Source organism: Pleurodeles waltl, chromosome 5, assembly GCF_031143425.1.
Source record: "Pleurodeles waltl isolate 20211129_DDA chromosome 5, aPleWal1.hap1.20221129, whole genome shotgun sequence".
NCBI classification, from domain to species: Eukaryota; Metazoa; Chordata; class Amphibia; order Caudata; family Salamandridae; genus Pleurodeles; species Pleurodeles waltl.
The window spans coordinates 1,703,666,425-1,703,687,899 of NC_090444.1; the positions used below are offsets into that span (position 1 = coordinate 1,703,666,425).

General features: G+C 48.0%; 1 protein-coding gene across 1 annotated transcript in view; it reads right to left on the bottom strand.

The window, feature by feature from the left end:
• Nucleotides 1-21,475, bottom strand: part of OPN5 (opsin 5) — a 344,280-nt gene that overhangs the window by 218,055 nt on the left and 104,750 nt on the right. Inside the window, exon 2 of the mRNA XM_069236052.1 lies at nucleotides 225-375. Within this exon, the coding sequence (XP_069092153.1) occupies nucleotides 225-354 (130 nt within the window). The 5' untranslated portion in view covers nucleotides 355-375. The remainder of the gene's footprint in view (nucleotides 1-224; nucleotides 376-21,475) is intronic.

The following is a 21,475-nucleotide window of genomic DNA, read 5'->3' on the forward strand; positions in this document are numbered from 1 at the left end:
CAAGGACAAATTGAAGATTTGGAAATGAGTAGAATAAAATGTAAGAGAAACAGAACTAAAAGATTATTTATGGCATGCACGTTAGTAATGGTTATTGTTTCCTGAGAAAGCGGAGTGCTCAAATTAAACAACGTAAGCATATAGTTCTGAATCATATATAAAGGACATTTTCCATTTAGTGATAATATGTCATTATGATAAATTATATCCATAATTAACCTTACCAATTATTGTCAAATAAATACCAGCTATGATATCAGCCTCTTTGCTGAGCTTGGATTCAAAGGGGTCTGTATCACGAAGATAGTGAGGAATATATCCATTTTGAAGCAAAAGACTGTTGTTCGATGCCATACTTCCCACGCAGATATAAACCTGGGAAGATAAGCAGAGTATTTAGTATGCTTAAAATGCCTGTTTAACTAATAACAACTGTGATAATATTATCAATGTTATTAATATTAACAACAATACTGTAAGAAATGTGGTTATTAGTTCAGGGGGGTGAAATCCTTCTCAAACAAACACCACAATCCTTGTCAGGATGAACCACAAAAGTCACTAAATTATACAATGCTTAACCTTCTGGTAACTTGGCACAAAAGCAATCAGGCGTAATTTAGAGGCACTATGTAAAGCATTTATGCAACACACAAATGGTAATAAAGTGAAAATACAATAAACGAAAAATACCTAAACAATGAAGAAAAATAGGATAGGTTTTAATAAATATATTGAAACCAAAACAAATGAAATCTAACCAGTAGGACCAAACCTAAGAATTTTTAACGTTTTAAGTGTGAAATAATGTCTAAAAGATCAAAGCGCCACCCCAGATATCTGGTTCAGTGAGACCAGAGCAGATTCAAAAGTTGAGACTGACGCGATGGAGCATGGTCTGAATGCACAACTTGGATCGCCATCGTCTTCAAAGACTCCATCAGAGTCACCACCTCCACCGAAGACACCCCCCTTGCTGCTGAACACCTGCATTTCCAGATTCGCACCGACCCCAGGACCACCCTCAGAGGATCCCTCGTCTACCGTCCCCCCGGACCGCGCGCCCCTTTCAGCGACTCCATCGCCGACTTTGTCTCCCCGCACGCCCTTGCCTCGCCTGACTACATCCTCCTAGGCGACCTCAACTTCCATCTGGAACAGAACAACGACCCCAACACCACCGCTCTGCTCGACAACCTCGCCAACCTCGGCCTCAAGCAACTGGTGAACACCGCCACCCACATCGCCGGACACACGCTTGACCCCATCTTCTCCGCCAGCAAACACGTCTCCTTCAGCCACGCCTCCGCTCTACACTGGACCGACCACAGCTGTGTCCATTTCACATTCCGACGCGAGACCCGCCACCTCCGCACTCAACCCATCCCTCGTCGACAGTGGAACAAAATCCCCGAAGAACAGCTCTTCTCCGCGCTCACCATCAACCAAACCACCCTCACCACCGACGACCCCAACGACGCAGCCCTCAGCCTCAAGAACTGGATCACCAACTGCGCAGACAACCTTGCACCCCTCAGACGCACGCATTGACAGGCCAACACCAAAAAACCTCTCTGGTTCTCTGACACCCTTAAGGAATCGAAGAAAACCTGTTGCGCCCTCGAGAGAACCTGGTGCAAGGACCACACCGCTGACAACATGACCGCCCTCAAGAACGCGACCCGCGAACACCACCACCTGATCCGCGCAGCCAAAAGGAATTTCTTCACCGACAGACTGGACAAAAACAGCCACAACAGCAGAGAACTTTTCAGCATTGTTAAAGAGTTCTCCACCCCCAACGCCAACGCCAACGCCGTCACGCCCTCACAAGACCTGTGCAACTCCCTCGCCACCTTCTTCCATCGCAAGATCACCGACCTCCACGACAGCTTCGGACACCAGACCCAACCAAGCATCACCAAACCCACACCCCCGGCCATCACCCTCAATGCCTGGACCCACATCAACACTGAAGAAACCAAAACCACCATGAACTCTATCCACTCCAGCGCCCCATCGGACCCCTGCCCTCACTTCATCTTCAATAAAGCCGACGACATCGTCGCCCCGCACCTCCAGGCCATCATCAACTCTTCATTTTCTTCTGCTACCTTCCCCGAAAGCTGGAAACACGCTGAAGTCAACCCCCTACTAAAGAAACCTACGGCTGACCCAAGCGACCTGAAAAACTTCCGCCCCATCTCGCTCCTCCCCTTCCCTGCCAAGGTAATAGAGAAGACCGTCAACCAACAGCTTACCAACTTCCTGGAAGACAACAACCTTCTCGACCCTTCACAAACCGGATTCCGAACCAACCACAGCACTGAAACCGCCCTCATCTCAGTCACAGACGACATCAGAACCCTGATGGACAACGGTGAAACAGTCGCCCTCATCCTCCGCGACCTCTCGGCTGCCTTCGACACCGTCTGTCACCGCACCCTAATAACCCGCCTCCGCTCCACCGGGATCCAAGGCCAGGCCCTGGACTGGATCGCCTCCTTCCTCTCAAACCGCTCTCAAAGAGTTTACCTCCCACCTTTTCGCTCAGACCCCACCAAGATCATCTGCGGCGTACCTCAAGGCTCCTTGCTCAGCCCGACACTCTTCAATGTCTACATGAGCCCCCTCGCCGACATCGTACGCAAGCACAACATCATCATCACCTGCTACGCCGATGACACCCAACTTATACTCTCCCTCACCAAGGACCCCGCCAGCGCTAAGACCAACCTACAAGACGGCATGAAGGACGTCGCAGATTGGATGAGGCTCAGCCGCCTAAAGCTGAACTCAGGCAAAATGGAAGTCCTCATCCTCGGCAACACCCCGACCGCATGGGACGATTCCTGGTGGCCCACGGCCCTTGGCACCGCACCGACCCCCTCAGACCACGCCCGCAACCTCGGCTTCATCTTGGACCCTCTTCTCACCATGACCAAACAAGTCAACGCCGTGTCCTCCGCCTGCTTCCTCACCCTCCGCATGCTCCGCAAGATCTTCCGCTGGATCCCCGCCGACACCAGAAAAACCGTGACCCACGCCCTCGTCACGAGCCTCCTGGACTACGGCAACACCCTCTATGCTGGGACCACCGCTAAACTCCAAAAATGCCTGCAACGTATTCAAAACGCCTCGGCCCGCCTCATACTCGACGTTCCCCGCAACAGTCACATCTCCGCACACCTGAGACACCTGCATTGGCTCCCAGTCAGCAAAAGGATCACCTTCCGACTTCTCACCCACGCACACAAAGCCCTCCACAACAAGGGACCGGAATACCTCAACCGTCACCTCAGCTTCTACGCCCCCACCCGTCTCCTCCGTTTCTCTGGCCTCGCTGCCGTCCCTCGCATCCGCCGCTCCACGGCGGGTGGGAGGTCCTTCTCCTACCTGGCAGCCAAGACCTGGAACACCCTCCCCACCAGCCTCAGGACCACCCAGGACCACTCCGCATTCCGGAGACTCCTCAAGACCTGGCTTTTCGAGCAGCAGTAACCCTCCCTCCCCCCTAGCGCCTTGAGACCCGCACGGGTGAGTAGCGCGCTTTATAAATGTTAATGATTTGATTTGAATTCAGCGAGGCAAGGCAGCCAGTGGTGTCCGAGGAGGAGGAGCAGTCATAGAAGAGACACTGGATGGATTTGCGGTGAAGATTTTTAACTTGTGAATTTGACACTTTTTTGGAAGTTGAAAATCTCCAGCGGGTCGAAGGTGCAGGATATAGCAAACAATGGCTATTAGTGATCCATTTAACCAAGGTGTTTTTTATAGCAGTCCATAATACAGCATGTGCTAATTTGCATTCAATGACCCTGTGTTAGGTTAGATCCCATTAAATTCAACAATAAGAGCAAAATGTGGTGTTAAAAGATTGAGTAAAACTTTTGAGAGCTTTCATGTGAGGCCTACCATGACCTCTTTTTTGAATCCACACATCAAAGGCCAAATGTACAAATCCTTTTTGCATTTCTTAACTGGCCCAATTAGTATTTTGAGCCATTAAGAAATGCAAAATGGCCTTTTCTGATGTACAAAGGACTTTAGGAAATCGCAAAATGCGATTTCTACCATGTAGAAATTACAATTTGCGATCCCCAGAACAGGAAATTGCAAATAGGGATTACCTACTTGCCATTCCTAATCTGATGTACAAAGCATTTCCTAAATGCAATTTGGGCATTTAGGAAATGCAATTAACATTGACTTGAAGTCGATGATAACCAGGTGCAGTTTAAAAAAAAGCAGCCCAAAATGCTTTCTTTAGAACTGCAATAGAGCACACACATATATGTGTAAAAACAGGTAATACACTTTAAGAAGCTAAAAACAGATTTAAAATCACAGCATGTAAGCTAAAAATATATGCTAAAATTCATTGCTCATGCAACACCCCAGATAAAAAACGACTCAGAAAGATAGTGTGTGATTTTAGCAACTAGAGAAAAAGAAATGCAGGCCTCACTTGCTTGAGATTCATAGGCAAAAGGAGCGGGCGAATGAACTTGTGCCGAAGGTAGTTGAATCTCGGTCATGTCATGACGATCTGACAAGTGTGACAAGTGTGGGGGAGGGAGGCACCATCATCGCAAGGACATGCTGGAAGGCCCTCAACTTTAAACCAGTACCCCTTATGCAACAAGAATAGATAAAACAGGTTAAATTTAAAATAGGAAAGCAACCTACATTGGAAGTTGGAAATCTCAAGGGTCAGGTAGGGCTCCATTCCTGGAACAGTTCTCACCATGACAAAATGGCACATAGCGCGCTTGTGAAGGACCATGGCCTCTTGCTTCATAGCCACCCAAGTAAAAAGAGCCTTCTTTAGCCTTGAAATATCACTCCTTGCTATATGCTCAAGTTCTGCAAAAAGCTTGGGAGGGCCCATAGAAGTTAAGGTACACTTGATGTATGATAGACACGGAATATGAGACATGCCATCAAGGGCCAAGCAGTCACGTAGGATGAGCCTGTTGAGAGACAGGTCCTCCTTTAGCCAGATGGGCAGCCAGAGCAACAGGAGTGCATTTAGATCTGGTCGGAGATGTACCCCAGACCCAGTTCCTCATAAAGCATCTCAGAGGGTGTGCTCTGGGGGACTATGAGAAGAAGGAATTCTCAATGATCTGAAGCTGAGAGGAGGACACATAACCCAATATGTCCCATCTATAACAGACCATCAATACACACTTGGCCCTGAAAACTCTTAACATTGTCTCAAAATGAGCATGTCCCAAGCGCCTAGCCAAGACACTGACCCCATTAATATGAGACCTAAACCTCACAGTGTTTTTCTTTAGCAAAGTTTGCCAGGAAAGTCCAGTAGTCTAGTAGGGTCCCTAAAAAAATCATCCACCCCTGAAATGAGCTAGCCCTTAATCAAGAAACTTTTAAATCTAGTATTCATTGGGCCCACCACCATAAAATGGGATTCAGCTTAATTGGTGGTGAGATCAAGCCCATCCATGAAGGTGACAAAACAATCTAGGAGATGCTGAAGGCCATTGGTTGTACGTGACAATAGTACAGCATCTTCTGCATGTAGGACGACAGGTAGACGACGACCAGCTGCAATTGGCATGTCCGCTCTAAACTCTAATAGGGCAGTCGCCAGCCTGTTAATATAAAGAGTGAAGAGAAAGGGAGCCACAAAGCATCCCTGCCGCAACACCCTCTTCAGCTTCATGGGCTGGGTGCATTCCCCATCCAACCTGTATCTAACAGAAGCAGCCCAGAGCTTAGCTCTATTACCTCTATCAAAGGCCGAGCTTAGATCCATGAAGGCCCCCCCTTCACCCTAGTATACTTCATAACCAGCAGGTAGAGATTCAGTGTCTGGTCAACACTGCCCTGTCCGGCCATGGACTTCTAGAAGGACGCTGTTGTCTATGGCCCCGATGGAGAGGCAATCCAGCATAACTCTTCCCAACACTTCAACCTCACTATCCACCAGTGAAATGGGATGTAGGCAAGCAGGGTAAGCCCTGATACCTTTCTTGAAGATTGGGACAATAATGAAATGCTTTCAGCTGGATGGATGTCACTCCCTGGGGGGCGTCATTAAGGTGCTGTGTTAAGATAGGGGCACATAAGTTAACCTCCGATTTAAATAAATCTCCCGGGATACCATCTGGTCCTGAAGCCTTGCTTTCCGGGAAGGACATAATGGCTTTCCTAACTTTCTCCCACTGAAAGTTCAGGTGACACCCGCTCAACAGGCATAAAATCTTTTCCAGATTCAAGCTTGTAAATTGTCCCAAAGTGGTCCAACCACACCTGGGAAAAAGTAGTCAGTACCTGCTCACTCACTTGATCGGTGGAAAAAAAAGGATGGTTCACAACCCTCCAAAACTCTGTGCTATCGCGCATAGCTCTAGCCCCCAACAGCTTGTCCCAGAGCTCCCTTTTGAGAGCCTTCTTCCACTCCGAGCGAGTGATGCAATAACCTACCCTGGCTCTCCTCCCTTCCTGCCTGTCCCAGGCTGCCTACGCAGCGTGGCCAACAGCACCATGTGTGCCTTAGTGCATGCCTTATCAAACCATATACTGGGCCGTGAAGCGTGAGCTGCCGTTGGGGAAGTTAGGGCAGACTTAACATAAGCTGCAATATTTTAAAAAAAACAGCAGAAATGTTGGAGTCAGAGGCTCCATCGTTTAGAGAGATGCTAAAGTCCTTTGGACAACGTGAGGAGAGAGGAATAAAACTCTGCCATCTTGGCCCACTCATGTCTATTAAACCTGGGTTATAGTAAGGACTGATTCCAGAAAAAAGTCATCAGTCCCAGCTGCAGATGAAGACCACCTGAAAGAAGCCAGAAGAGGGTTGTGGTCGCTCCTCATGTACCAAACTACCTTAAAGTTGGTTACAGATACAAATAAACGGTTGGAAGCTTAAATGTAATCAATGATATAGCTAGTGGTGATGAGGGGTAGTGGGGGTGGAGGTGGGTTTGCAACCCTGGCCATCCTTGTCTTGGAGATGGCGGTCATGCTTATTAAAGTGGGCACCCCGCGGGATGATAGCCAAGTGCTTCTGCTCAGCATCAAGCTTCCCAAGACTGCAAGGGCTAGAAGTGGCGAAAGTAGCACAGATTTCCAACAGGGAGTCCCCAAGGTGGCTCATGAGATTTTCCACTTTACATATATGAGCAGCCAAATCATCAAATGCCCTGGTGAAGAGTGTTTCCAGTTTTGCAAAATGGTGAAGGAAGGGGCCTGTATCTGATGCGGGCAGAAGTGCTAAAGGTTTTGTCTGGACACTCACACTTGCCACAGAGTTTTTCTTCTTAGAAACTCCCACTCACTTCCTGTGCTTGTTGCTTGGGCTGGTTATGGGGGCTAGGCTGAGAAATATCCCCCTTACACCCTTCTCTATAATAGACCCCTTGACAGTGAAAAAGCAACTAAGGGAAATCCAAACCGCATAATGTCGTGTTCGCCCACTACAATGATGGTGTGGGGCAAGATGGAACCCATCTGAGTGCTAGGGGTGGCAGATAAAGGAAAGACAGTGCCATCCCTAGATAAGGATAGCTTTCTTTCCGCTAACTCGATCTCTTTAGAAACCATACCCACTGCACATGTCAAAAACTCCTCAATGGTGGATATCCAAAGGGTGCCCTCGGGAGACTTTGAGAGGGGCCGGGTTGCCTTTTTTCTTCCCCATCCCAGGTTTCTAACAAGTAGACAAATAGACTGAAAAATTAAACTAGTGCTTCTTCCTAATGAATACCCCTCCCACAAAATATAAAAATAATATGCAACTGGAGCCAAATGATACACAAAGATACAGAGAATCCTTCTCTTTAGGCCAAATAAGTCAATGGCTGTATCAATATTGAATGAAGCAACCCTTAGAGAAAGTTGGAATAGTTAAAAGGCCACAGCCCCTCTGAATAACAGCAAAACTTGAAAGTCGCAGCCAAACAAAAGAAGGCAAAGTTAAAATTCTCAGTAGCTTCCCAGACAAGGGCAGACAGCCAGCTGGATTGTTCTCGTCTACTGGAGGACGTCCGAATGCCCACAGTCGAGAGAAATACAAGTCAAGTACCTCACCCCCTCAAGTAGACCACCATGAAAGGCAGCAGGTAAAGTTGAGGGCTGTGAGTACAGAACCAAGGAGGGTGGCCTATACCTGCGTCTTCCTGTTGCTTCGAGACACAGGACGGGCCCGCCCTTGGCCTGGGCGTGGCCCTCGCGGGTCCTGCACAGTGGTGACATGCAGCGTGCTAAAAAGCACTAAAAAGGGGAGGTGACCTTTCCTGCCCCCAGTGCTCATGTTGGCACCTCCTGTCGCTACAAATCATGGTCATTGGTGTCCCTCAGACAGTAGGGACCCGGTGGCATGCTAAATTGTGCTATGAATGGATTGTGGCCGCTCCTGCCCCCAGTGCTCACATTTTCGCACCTCCTGGCGCTGGAATCCTGGTCAGTAGCATCCCTCAGCCAATGGTAACCCACAGAGCGCTACATAGCTCTAAGAAGTGGATGTGGCCTCTCCTGCCTCTATTGCTAACATTGGCGTATCCTGGTGCCAGCAATCCTGGTCAGATAATTCTTGTGTTAATGTTCCTGCTGTTCTTAATGTACTTTAAAAACATGGCTAGTAGCATGCAAACAAACCAAGGCTGATTTTCACTTCTTTTCACTTCTTTTAGCAGGGTTAAATACAACCTGATTACCATAGACCTTGACAAATCTCCTGTAATAATCGGTGTGACCTAAAAATCTCTCACCTCTGTCTGGTTCTTGGGGGGGTATCAATCGTGGGTTCTAGGGGCACCACCTGGCCTCTCCCCACCTGGTGGTCCAAGTATACCACCGACCCTTGCCCTAGCTGGCACTTATTGGCCTTAATAGTGAGGCCTGCCTTCTGCAGGGCCTTTCACACTTCTCAGAGTTGATGCAAGTAATCATCCCAGCTAGAGCTGAACACTTCAATGTCATCCAGGTAGGTGGTGCCGAAATCCTCCAGCCCAGCCAAGGCTTGGTTAACCAACCTCTGAAAGGTGGCCAGGGCATTTTTCAACCCAAAGGGCGTGACCTGGAACTAGTAGTGCCCCTCTGGCATTAAAAATGCTAACCTCTCTTTGGCCCCATTGATCAAGGCAATCTGCCAGTACCCAGATGTTAAGTCAAAGGTAATGAGAAGCTTGGCAGCTTCAAGCCAGTCTATGAGCTCATCAGCTCTGGAGATGGGGTGTGCTTCAGTCTTAGTGACTGCGTTGAGCCATGTTAGTCCACCAGAACCTAAGTTCATGGGTGGCACCAGGGGCAGCAGCCTTTGGGACCAAGACCTCTGGGCTGGTCCAAGAACTGGTGGAGAACTCTATCACCCCTAACTCTAGCATCTTGAAGACCTCTTCCTTGATTCTGGCTTTGACCTTGTCAGTCACCCTGAAGCTTTTATGGTTCACAGATGGACTATCCCCAGGGTCCACATCATGGGTGCACAAATGGGTGACTCCTGGGGTCAAGAAAAACAAAGAGGCAAACTGCCCCACCAACTAGAGACAACCCCTGTGCTGTTCCAGGGTCCAAGTTGGAGAGAGGCTCTCACCCTCCTCAGACCCATCTTGCTCTTTGGCAGACAAGAGGTCAGGAAGAGTTTCTCTCTCCTCCTCCATTCCATCAACTATTGCCAAGAGAATGGTAAATGCAGACCTCTCAAAATGTGATTTGAGGTGGTTCACATGTAGGACCCTCAAAGAGTTCCTTGGACTCTGCAAGTTCACCAGGTAGGTGACACTACTCATGCGCTCCACCACCTTAAAGGGCCTAGTCCACTTGTCTTGGAGAGCACGAGGCTCCACTTGGAACATGATCTACACTTTCTGGCCAAGCTGAAACTCAACCAGAATGGCATTCTGGTCATATCATTGTTTCATATCTTCCTGGCTTGCTTCCAGGTTTGCCTGAGCGAGTTTCCTGAAACGCGAGGTCTGATTTCTGAAGGTGACCGTGTAGCTAAATTTGGGAGCTTTCACCCAAACTTCTTTTACCAGACTAAGAGGTCCTCTCACAGGGTGCCCGTACAGCAACTCAATGGGAGTAAGGCCAAGTCCCTTCTGGGGCACCTCCCTGTACGCCTCCTGTATTCTGACAGACCAATGATCATGCCCTTCAGGGTACAGTAGAACCTTTCAACCCATCCATTTCCTTAGGGTGGTAAGGAGTGGTGAACTTGAAGGTCACGCCACACTCCTTCAAAAGAGACTTCATATAGGGAAATATGAAGTTAGTACCCCGGTCGGATACCGCATGCGAGAAAAGAGCCCCATTAATGCCCGGCCCACCACAGGTTTTGTCACTGGCTTCGTCACTGACTTCAGAGGGATAGCCTCCAGGTACCGGTTGGCATCGTCCACCAAAACCAGGATGTATCTATTGCCCATGGGTGTCTTGGGGTCCGGAGGCCCCACAATGTCGACCCCCACCCACTAAAAAGCGGTGCTCACGACGGGGAATGGTTGGAGGGGAGCCTTGCATTTCCCCCCCACCTCTTGCAAGACCTATAATGTGCATCAGAATGCCTGCACATTTTGGGCCAGTAAAAGTGGGTGACAATCCTCTGAAAAGTTCTGTCCTGCCCCAAATGTTCTGTCAAAGGCAAATCATGAGCCAGACACAGTAGTAAGGTTCTGAAGCGCTCGAGTACCACCAGCACTCGTGCTGCCCCAGGCTCAGCAACCCTAGGCTCACTATACACAAGACCACTCTCCCAGTAGAGCCAGGCTCCTGGCCAGCCACTTGGTCTGCAGCCTGCTGCCGCAGACCCTCAAGAGAATGGCATGTCTTCTACTCCTCACAGGACTCCTCCCTGGTGGCACCCCCTTCTTGCTACCAATGGGTCAGCTCAGGCACATCCCTCAGTTCGGCCACCTGCTCCCCTGTATGTTACATGGTGTCCCCCTCAGATTCAGCCTCCTCCCTGACCGTGGGGACATCTGGGGTGGGTTTGCCATGACCCCTGCTACTTCTCTTCCTGGCAGCCACCTGGGCCACTCTTCCAGGCTCCAGGTCCTTTTGATCACCCTTACTGGTTGTCATAGAATGAGTGGTCACTCATGTCCACTTAGGCAGACCCACCATCTCCAAGTGTGACTTGCATTCCACCTCACACTAACAGGAATCCTCCAGGTCGTTAGCTAGCAGACAATCAACAGGCATGGTTGGAATCACAGCTACCCTCAAGGAACCCTGAGATCCACCCCATTCAAAGGAACCTGTGCTACCTTGTACTGGCGCTCAGAGTTGTCCACCTGACAGTAGTCACATTGGCTCCTGTGTCTGTCAAAGCCTCCACCCTCCGTCCATTGATGGGCACCTTCTACCTGTGCTTCTTAGAGTTCTCAGGCGTGAGAGTCCTTCTGCAGCTCATTCTTCCAAATGAGGCCTTTAGGCCAACTGAACTCCTTACAGAATGTTTTGAGCTGAGGTACCATGTAGGTTTCCAACCTCTACTCTTCAAACACTATTTCAACAGCTCCAAAAGATCGCTCACCAGACTGAGGCATGATTGTGGATAAGATTCAAAATGTAGCAAAGTTTCAGGAATGCAAAGAAAAGCCAAACAGAAAAAGCAGTATGTGGTCACATAATGGTCTGTACTAAGAGAGTAGTGTACACCAATCACTGTATGTCAGGTACAAGCACAAGTCTTATCCTCACAGCTAATCACCAATGTTAAAAATAGGGTCTCTAGTTGGCAGTCAGTTTATCCCATGTCCAAGTAGTAAGGGTAAGGGAGTCACACTCTCAGGAAACCCCCTGCTCACCCCCTTGGCAGCTTGGCATGAGCAGTTAGGCGTATCTCAGAGGCAATGTGTTAAGTATTTGTACCCACAAACAGTAACACAGTGAAAACACTACAAATGGACACCAGACGTGTTTAGAAAAAATAGCAATATTTATCTAAGTAAAACAAGACCAAAACAAAAAAAATCCAAACATACACAAGCAAAGATATGAATTTTTAAAGGTTTAATCTCAATAAAAGTGCTTAGAAACACAAAAGCTCCAACTGGTGCTATCACGGAGTCATGACAGAGTCATCCCCAACAGTCCAACGCCGCTCACAAGGGAGTGTGGTGCCGGTCACGGAGTTGAAAGGACTCTTGGTATAGTACCTTACAAACAAGGCAGAGTCAAAGACGTGGCACAGAGTCGGGAAATGAGGCATCACTAGAGCTGGTGCAGCATCAGTTCTGACCTGCTGTGCAGGAGGTGAGGCGTTGGTTCCTTATTGCTATGCTGGGGAGGTGAGGCATTGGTTCTTTACGGAGGCTGCGGAGGTGAGGTGATGTCGGCAGTGAGGTGGCGGTTCCTTGGGATCCAACGGGGTCAATGAGACCAGCGGGTCAAGACACAATGGGGTGGCCTCTCTGGGTTGTGGTCACACGAGCAACAGGTGCCATGGCAGAGTCAGGTGTCTTGGACGTTACTGACATCGCACTCAGGACTCATGGTGTTGTAGGACTTCAGAGAATCAGTGGTGGCATCAGGCCTGTGGTGTCAGTCGCAGTCATCCCACTTCAGCGGGGAACACGGCCTCGGGTGCAGGCAGGGGTGTGGAGTCAGGGAGCGGCCCAGTTCTGGTGTCGTCTGGAGTCGGTGTGGCTGGTTCTTCTTGTTTTATGCCAGACTTTGCTCCGAAGGGCCCTGGAACTGGTGTGAGCACCTCTTGGCAAGTCTGGGTCCTCAGAAAGAGAACCCAGGGGGCTGGCAGGAGAAGTATTTGATGTCCCTGAGACTTCTTAACAGGAGGCAAGCTCAGTCCAAGTCCTTGGAGAAACAAGCAGGACACAGCAAAATCCAGCTATGTCCTCTCCAAAGCAGAAGCAGCAACTGCAGGCCAACCCAGCAAAGCACACACAGCAAAGGGGCAGTACTCCTCCTCAGAGCTCTTCTCCTTGGCAGAGTCTCCTCCTGATCCAGAAGTGTTGGGCCCAATACTTATACTTCAAACTTCACAGGAAAGTCTTTGTAGTGCACAAGACCCTGCCTGTCCTGCCCTGGTCCCCTACACACCCTAGGGAGTTGGATACTGCATTGTGTAAGGACAGGCACAGCCCTATTCCGCTGCAAGCATCAGCTCCTCCCACCACTCTAGCCCGGGAAGACCCATCAGGATATGCAGGGCACACCTCAGCTCCCTATGTGTGACTTTCAAGAGTGAATTAACAACCAGCCCATCTGTCATTCTGACCCAGACATGTATTCCACAGCCAGGCAAAGACACAGAATGGTTAAGCAAGAAAATGCCCACTTTCTAAAAGTTGTATTTTAAAACACACAAGTTAAAAACCACCTTCATTAAAAGATGTATTTTTAAATTGTGAGTTCAGAGACCCCGAACTATATATCTCTATCTGCTCCAAATGGGAATTACACTTAAGAGATATGTCAAAGCAATCCCCATGTTACCCTATTGGAGAGATAGGCCTTGCAATGGTGAAAAACGAATTTGGCAGTATTTCACTATCAGGACAAGTACACCATACCAGTACACGTCCTAATTTTTTAAATACATTGCACCCTGCCTTCGGGGCTACCTTGGGCCTACTTTAGGGGTGACTTACATGTACTAAAATGGAAGGTTTCGGGCTGGCAATTGGGTGTACTTGCCAGGTCAACATGGCAGTTTCAAACTGCACACAAATGGCAGATTTGCGACATGTTTGCAGGGCTACTCATGTGGGTGGCACAATCAGTGCTGCAAGTCCACTAGTGATTTACAGTCCCTGGGCACACATGGTGCAATATACTAGGGACTTAGTAGCAAATCAAATATGCCAATCACAGATAATCAATCACAATGTACTCAGGAGCCCTTGCACTTTAGCACTGATCAGCAGTGGTAAGGTGCCCAGAGTACCAAAACTAGCAAAAAATAAAATCTAGCACACACTCAAAAATACAGGAGGCAGAGGCAAAAAGATAGGAGAAACCACACCAAGGATGCCAGGTCTAAAAGTGCAGCAGTATGCAGATGGTGTCTTGGTTGTGGGAGGACTGTGGCATGCATCTATGAAGTTAGCAGAAAAGATGGAGGTGATGAAGATAAGTATAACTGCTTTGCTGATGTGTTGGAAGCCTCTGATGAAAGGGTGGTGTGGGAGGTGTCCGATAGGACTCCAGATTAGATGGACTTCAAGGTTGAGGCAGTCTCATTAGTGTGATGGCAAGCTGTGACGTTGGGGTATTTTACCTGGTCGAGACGGGTCGAGTTGTGGAGTCAGTGGGATTTGGTTGAGGGTCGAGGTTGCTGTATATGGAGGTTATCTTGCTGCAAAAGATGTTCAAGAGCTTGTTGTTGAGGTTTTGTGAGGGGAAGATGCTGTTGGAGGAGGATAATGGTGAGGTCAAATCTTTCACAATTGTGAAGATCTCTTTACTTCTGTTGGTGCTGCTAATGATGCAGTCTTCAAGTGAAGTGCACTTGGTTTCTGGATGTTTTGGTTGTAGTGTCTCAGGGCAGATTTGAAGCTGGTTTTGTCCATGATATCTTGGCACATTCTCCATCTGTGCTCCAATTGCTTGTCTTGAGTTCTTCTGTGTATTAGCTGGCTTGCAGTATGTATTTTATGGGTTTGCTGCATGTATGTATTTTATGGGTTTGAGTGGGGCAAAGTGTTGGCACAGGAGGTGATCCAACTGTTGCAGCTGATGATGGTGTCCGGCTGCTTGCTGGTGTGTTCAGGCTGGTGTGCGAAGATAGCTGTGGTCCAGTTTACCTCTGGGATGTTGTTCAAGTTCCAGTGGGCAAGTCCAGTGGTGGTTGCTCGGTAGTGGTGGAGGATTTGCATGATGAGTACGGCAAGGGTCTCATCTTTCCAGGTGACTACTGATGGCTCTTAGACTGCAATATTGTCAAAAGAGGTGAAAAATGGGTCCAGGAGGCACCATGCACTGCTAATTAGCCCACAAATTATGGCACTCATGACATTTTTTATAACATCATTCATAATATCAATGTTTGCATGAAACTTTTTGATGAAAAAACTGTGCATGGCGGGGGCTTGAGTTATAGTTAGCTTAGGACACAAATTATAGTTACTTGAGGTAACTCTAACTTTAACTGGTGAATTTCTATGGTTTTGCACATTTAAAATGTGAGCCTAACTATAACCTCCTTGTAACCTTTGATTTTTTAAGTGAATTTCTATGTTTTTAAATGCAATTCCCTAACTATATCTTCCCTGTAACCTTTGTTTTTTTTCAGTGAATGTATATATATATATATATTTGAGGTGAGCAAATCTAGAGTGTCGCTGGTGTTGCAGGGTGCTCCTTACTAGAGCTGCTCTCCACCTAAACTTGGGAACTACCCAGAGTTCTCACTTCTTTTTTGCTTATATATATATATATGTATTATATCTCCAGAATTTCCCTCAGGATGAAGACGCACTCACGGAACAGGTATTTTCACTTAATAAAAGCTTTTCATCTGACTCGGCATTGAGAGTTTCCTTTATGATGCCTAACCCGTTTCGGGCCTTCTTGTCCCTTGATCACATGCAACAGCTAGAATTTGCACTTGCATTGCTCTGAACTTTAAATCGCATGCAAATTACATCTATTGCTCTCCGGTGATCTGCTCCAGTAAGTCATTTCACATGCATGCTGTGATTTATACAGTAGTTTGATAACAAGTTTTCTCCCTTCAGTAGGTGTGTACTTTTCATACTGAAATTAAAATACAATATCCAAAACCGCCAGTGAGCCTCACAATGCCAAACATCTGATGCAATATAATGTCTCTTGCTTTACCTGCAGTGAAGACTGCATCACCCTAGGAAATGCAAAGTGGGTCTGCAGGTTTTGGAAGCAATGAAAAACTTAAATTTAGAACAGCAGGTAAAGCCAGAGTCATTATATTGCATCAGATGGCCAACCCTCATACATGCACCCAAACCGAAGCTGCACACAGCCTTTGGCAATGCGCAGCATGAGTTTGGATGCAGTGGGTGTTTTTTTTTCCAATTTTTCCCTGGCTTAGCGAATCCAGCCCCAGATTCGCAAATACGGGATCCATGGATTCACGGACCCGAAGATCAGACAATAAAAAAACAACTGGGCAATTTTTTTGCCTATGAGGAGACATCTCTTTGCGTCCTATGGGGTCAGTATACCTGTATCCTGACCCCATATGTGTTTTTTACTCATCTCCTCCAACCCCGAGCCAATGCAACAAATAAAATTGCGTCTGTGACTTTTCTGGCAGGTTGTGGCCTTGCTTTTCCCCAAATGCGTTAATCTGAGTCCACGGTGCTGCATATCTATATTTTTAAACTCTAATATCTCAGAAACTACTGAACAGCTCTAGATTCATTGCAACAAGAAATTCCCTTTCTGTCTGGGCTGACTCTATGCCATATTCCAAATCATGTAAAGTCCTAAGTCCCTCTATGTCACTCAGACACAAGTTATCAAAAGTATGGTATTTTCCCTTTTGATTATAAGTAATAAGAATAGGTGAGCTAATAAGAGCTACAAGCAAGTAGATGGGACTTTAATACAAGAATATATATGTGTTGTGTAGACGAATGAGAAGTGATATATGTAAAATAACCTTGGATATATCAAATGGCCACTTGGCCAGATATTGACATCTTTAAGATATTTTTAAGTTGTTAAAATATGCTTTGAAATATGCTTTATCTCTTAAAAAATATGCTTTTTTTTAAACAAGAGTTAAATGTACCGTATGTATGTTTTGAGAAATATTAATTCAACTGTTTCTATGATGGAACTCAGAATTTTAGGCTTTTTTCCTGTGATCTCTTGAACGGCCTATAGGGGGTCATTCTGACCCCGGCGGGCGGCGGAAACCGCCCGCCTGGAGGGAACCGCCAGAAGACCGTACCGCGGTCAAAAGACCGCGGCAGTCATTCTGGGTTTCCCACTGGGCTGGCGGGCGACCGCCAAAAGGCCGCCCGCCAGCCCAGTGGGAAACAGCCCTCCATGAGGACGCCGGCTCCGAATGGAGCCGGCGGAGTGGAGGGTGTGCGACGGGTGCTGTGGCACCCGTCGCGTATTTCAGTGTCTGCAATGCAGACACTGAAATACAAAGTGGGGCCCTCTTACGGGGGCCCCACGACACCCCTCACCGCCATCCTGTTCCTGGCGGGCGGAACCGCCAGGAACAGGATGGCGGTGAGGGGGTCGGAATCCCCCATGGCGGCGCAGCAAGCTGCGCCGCCATGGGGGATTCCCAGGGCAGCGGAAAACCGGCGGGAGACCGCCGGTTTTCCTCTTCTGACCGCGGCCAAACCGCCGCGGTCAGAATGCCCAAGGGAGCACCGCCAGCCTGTTGGCGGTGCTCCCAATACCGCCAGGGTCGGAATGACCCCCATAGTCTTTTCACTTATTTCATTGTGGCGTATTTTTATTTAAGGGTGTTAGTGCACTGCAATTGTGTTGGATGTGAGGAAGATCTCAGGGAGATCGAAACGCATTGCCATTAAAACCTTTTTATCACATACCTTTACCTTGTGGAGTGCATTTTTTTCCAGGCACCAAGGACGAAGGTGCTTGGTTACTTTCTTTATATATATATATATATATATATATATATATATATATATATATATATATATATATGATCACAAGTAATAAATACATTTGTTAAGCAGGCCTAAAGAGTATGTAAATATATTAAGAAAACAATATAATTATTATACATATCTGTTCAGAGAAATACACATATCTAGATATATACGCAAATTATAAATGTTGGCATACATAGGGATATGCAGTGCTTTGCTGTTTGAGTATGGTGGTTATGTAGGAAAGAGCCAACTCTTGTGAAGATAAGATAGTTATCTGTGGATCTTATATTTAAGGGTAATGAATTCCTTAGTTTGGCCGCTTGAACAGAGAAAAATGTGATGTGCTAATACATTTGGAAAAAAGGATCAATCAATCAATCAGTGAATTTATAAAGCGCGCTATGTACCCGACAGGGTTTCGAGGCGCTGGTGGGGGGGGGGGGGGTTGCTGCTAGCGTTCGAAGAGCCATGTCTTGGGGAGTCTCCTGAAGGTGAGGAGGTCCTGGGTCTGGCGTAGAGAGGTGGGGAGAGAGTTCCGGGTCTTGGCGGCGAGGAAGGAGAAGGATCTGCCGCCAGAGGTCTTGCGCTGGATTCGGGGGACGAAGGCGAGGGCGAGGTTGGCAGAGCGGAGTTGGCGTGTGGGGACGTAGAAGTTGAGTCTGGTGTTCAGGTAGGTGGGTCCGGTGTTGTGTAGTGCCTTGTGTGCGTGGGTGAGGAGTTTGAATGTGATCCTTTTTTCCACAGGGAGCCAGTGGAGGTCCTTCAGGTGGGGGGAGATGTGACATCGGCGGGGTATGTCGAGGATCAGGCGGGCGGATGCGTTCTGGATGCGTTGGAGTCGTTTGATGTCTTTCGTTGGGATGCCTGTGTAGAGTGCGTTGCCGTAGTCAAGTCTGCTACTGACGAGGGCTTGAGTCACCGTCTTCCTGGTTCCTGTTGGAATCCACTTGAAGATCCTGCGGAGCATGCGGAGGGTGTTGAAACAAGAGGAGGAGACGGCGTTGATCTGTTTGGACATGGTGAGAGCAGAGTCGAGGACGAAGCAGAGGTTTCGTACGTGGCTGGCTGGGGTGCGTGGGGGGCCGAGGTCGGTGGGCCACCAGGATTCGTTCCAGGCCGAGGGGGAGCGTCCGAGGATGAGGACTTCCGTCTTGTCAGAGTTGAGCTTCAGGCGGCTGTTGCTCATCCACTCGGCGATAGATTTTAGTCCCTCGTGGAGGTTGGTTTTGGCGGTGAGCGGATCTTTGGTCAGGGAGAGGACGAGCTGGGTGTCGTTGGCGTAGGAGATGATGCTAAGGTTGTGTTGACGGGCCAGTTGTGCGAGGGGGGCCATGTAGACGTTGAACAACGTTGGGCTAAGAGAGGAGCCTTGGGGGACGCCGCAGATGAGGTTGGTGGCTTTGGAGCGGAAGGGTGAGAGTCGGACTCTCTGGGTTCTGTCGGAGAGGAAGGATGAGATCCAGTTGAGGGCTTTGTCTTGGATGCCGGCTTCGTGGAGACGGGTTAGCAGGGTGCGGTGGCAGACTGTGTCGAAAGCGGCTGATAGGTCGAGGAGGATGAGGGATGAGGTTTCGCCGTTGTCCATTTGTTGTCTGATGTCATCTGTGGCGGCGAGGAGTGCGGTCTCAGTGCTGTGGTTTCGTCTGAATCCGGATTGTGAGGGGTCTAGGATGGAGTTGTCTTCTAGGAAGTGGGGGAGCTGTGCGTTGACGATCTTCTCGATGACTTTCGCTGGAAGAGGGAGGAGAGAGATCGGTCGGAAGTTTTTGAGATCGTTGGGGTCAGCCTTGGGTTTCTTGAGAAGGGGTTGGATTTCTGCGTGCTTCCAGCTGTCCGGGAAGGTGGCGGTGTTGAAGGAGAGGTTGATGATCTTGCGGAGTTTGGGGGCGATGGTGGCGTCGGCTTTGTTGAATACGTGATGTGGGCACAGGTCCGTGGGAGAGCCTGAGTGGATGGAATTCATTGTTGTTAGGGTTTCGGTGTCGTCTACTTGGGTCCAGGTGGTGAGGCGGCAGGCGTGGGAGGAGTCGTCGGGGGTGGGGTCTGGCGGAGGTGCGGTGTTGAATAATTAATAAGTGCTTGTGAATACCCACCAATAAATGTGTGAGTGTTTGCTTTTTTGTGTTTTAATTTCCTTCCCAGAAAATCTGTGTGTACACTTCTACCTGGAATTTACGGATGCAGATTGTATGCATGCCTTGTGTAAGTCCCCCACACATAGGGGGCACTTCCACATGTTACTCAGAATGTCTGCATTTGTATATCTGTACTAAACTGTGCAAGAGTAAATCACACATCTAAAAATCTTTGTGAAGCAACCCCTGTCCATGACCGATATGCAACAAAGTCAACATTTACCTCTTGGTGAACATAAGCCTGGTATTCTAATATGATATAATGATCATGTATATTAGATGAAAACATAAAATCTTAGGTAGCGGAGATAATAATTCAAATATGTTGCCAAAGTAGTGGCTTTTAATGTAAAACTGCTGTGATAAGAATATACAGGTCCTAATAAGACTGTGATTCTTTTGACCATGTTCTCAAATACATTTTATCTTATTTTCTTATCTATTGACTTATTCTGAATGCTGGACTCTACAATTTATACAATTTTGTCCACAATCAAATTGGATTTTGTGTTTTTTCTCCATACAATAGTGTCCATATAATATCCCCTTACTTGCTCAGTTTCTACAAACCATTGTTCAATATTGGATCCTTCGTTTTAGGTGTGTATAAAATATTCAAAACTGAATACATGTAATATTAATCCTTCACGTGTTCAACTAGCCTTTGATCCTCTCTTCCTTATGATTGATTCATGACTGAGGTGTCACCTTTGATGATCTGCAAACCCACAAATCCTACTTTATTCTAGGTTTCAAATGAACAGGACACACCATTACAGCACTGCAGATGGTGGAGTTCAATGCACTGAGCCACATACAAGGCTCACGGTGCACCTCACTCCCAGATGAAGCTGCAGCTTCTGTGCCAAGTGACCAGAACAGAAACAGTCCAGAAAAGATTCTCTTTTATAGCTGGTGAGATACCAAAAGTTTGGAGATTAGCAGTTTAAAGATTAGGGTTTATCCATATACAATTCTCTCTTCTGTTTCTGTTTCTCCAGCTTGAGGCTTATATCGGTAAATCCTAGAGAGACTTGAAAAGTACACCCTTTTCTGCCAAACAAATGGACTAATCCTTAGCTAACTGTTGTCATCCTCTTGCTTATTTCACCTGCCATGCTCCTGCTACCCCTCAATCCTCCATGTGCCTGTATCTTGAAGACAAGAGCACGCTGTATGAGATCTATACAAAGAACAAATCAAAAAAAGCACACATTACAGGGTCATTACGACCCTGGCAGTCTTTAGACCGATAGGGTTGCGGTGGCGATCTGACTGCCGCCAAAGCCGTGGTCCGACCTCTTTGGCAGTGGTCTGACCACCACATTACAACCGTGGCAGTTGCGCCATGGTTGGACCACCAGCACCGCCAGTTTCCCTCCAAAGGAGGGACTGGTGGTGCTGACCGTCTGAATCTTCCAGGGCGGCGTTGCAAGCAGCGCCGTCTTGGGGAATATGACCCCGTCTCTGCCAGTTTTTACATGGCGGTAGCACTGCCCTGTAAATGCTGGCAGAGATGGGGTGCAGGGGACCTCGTGGGGCCCTGCACTGCCCATGCATTTGGTGTGGGCAGTGCAGGGTCCCTCGTGGCCAGCCACTTGACACAGTTCACTGTCTGGAACACCACAATGGGTGCTGGTGCACCCTACACACTGCAGCATTGCCACCGGCTCACTTATGAGCCAGCGTCAATGTTATGGGCTGTTTCCCGCTGGACCGGCGGGTGGAAGCTCCGTTTCTTCCCGCTGACCCGGCAGGAAACTCCTAATGGAGCCCGCAGAAAGG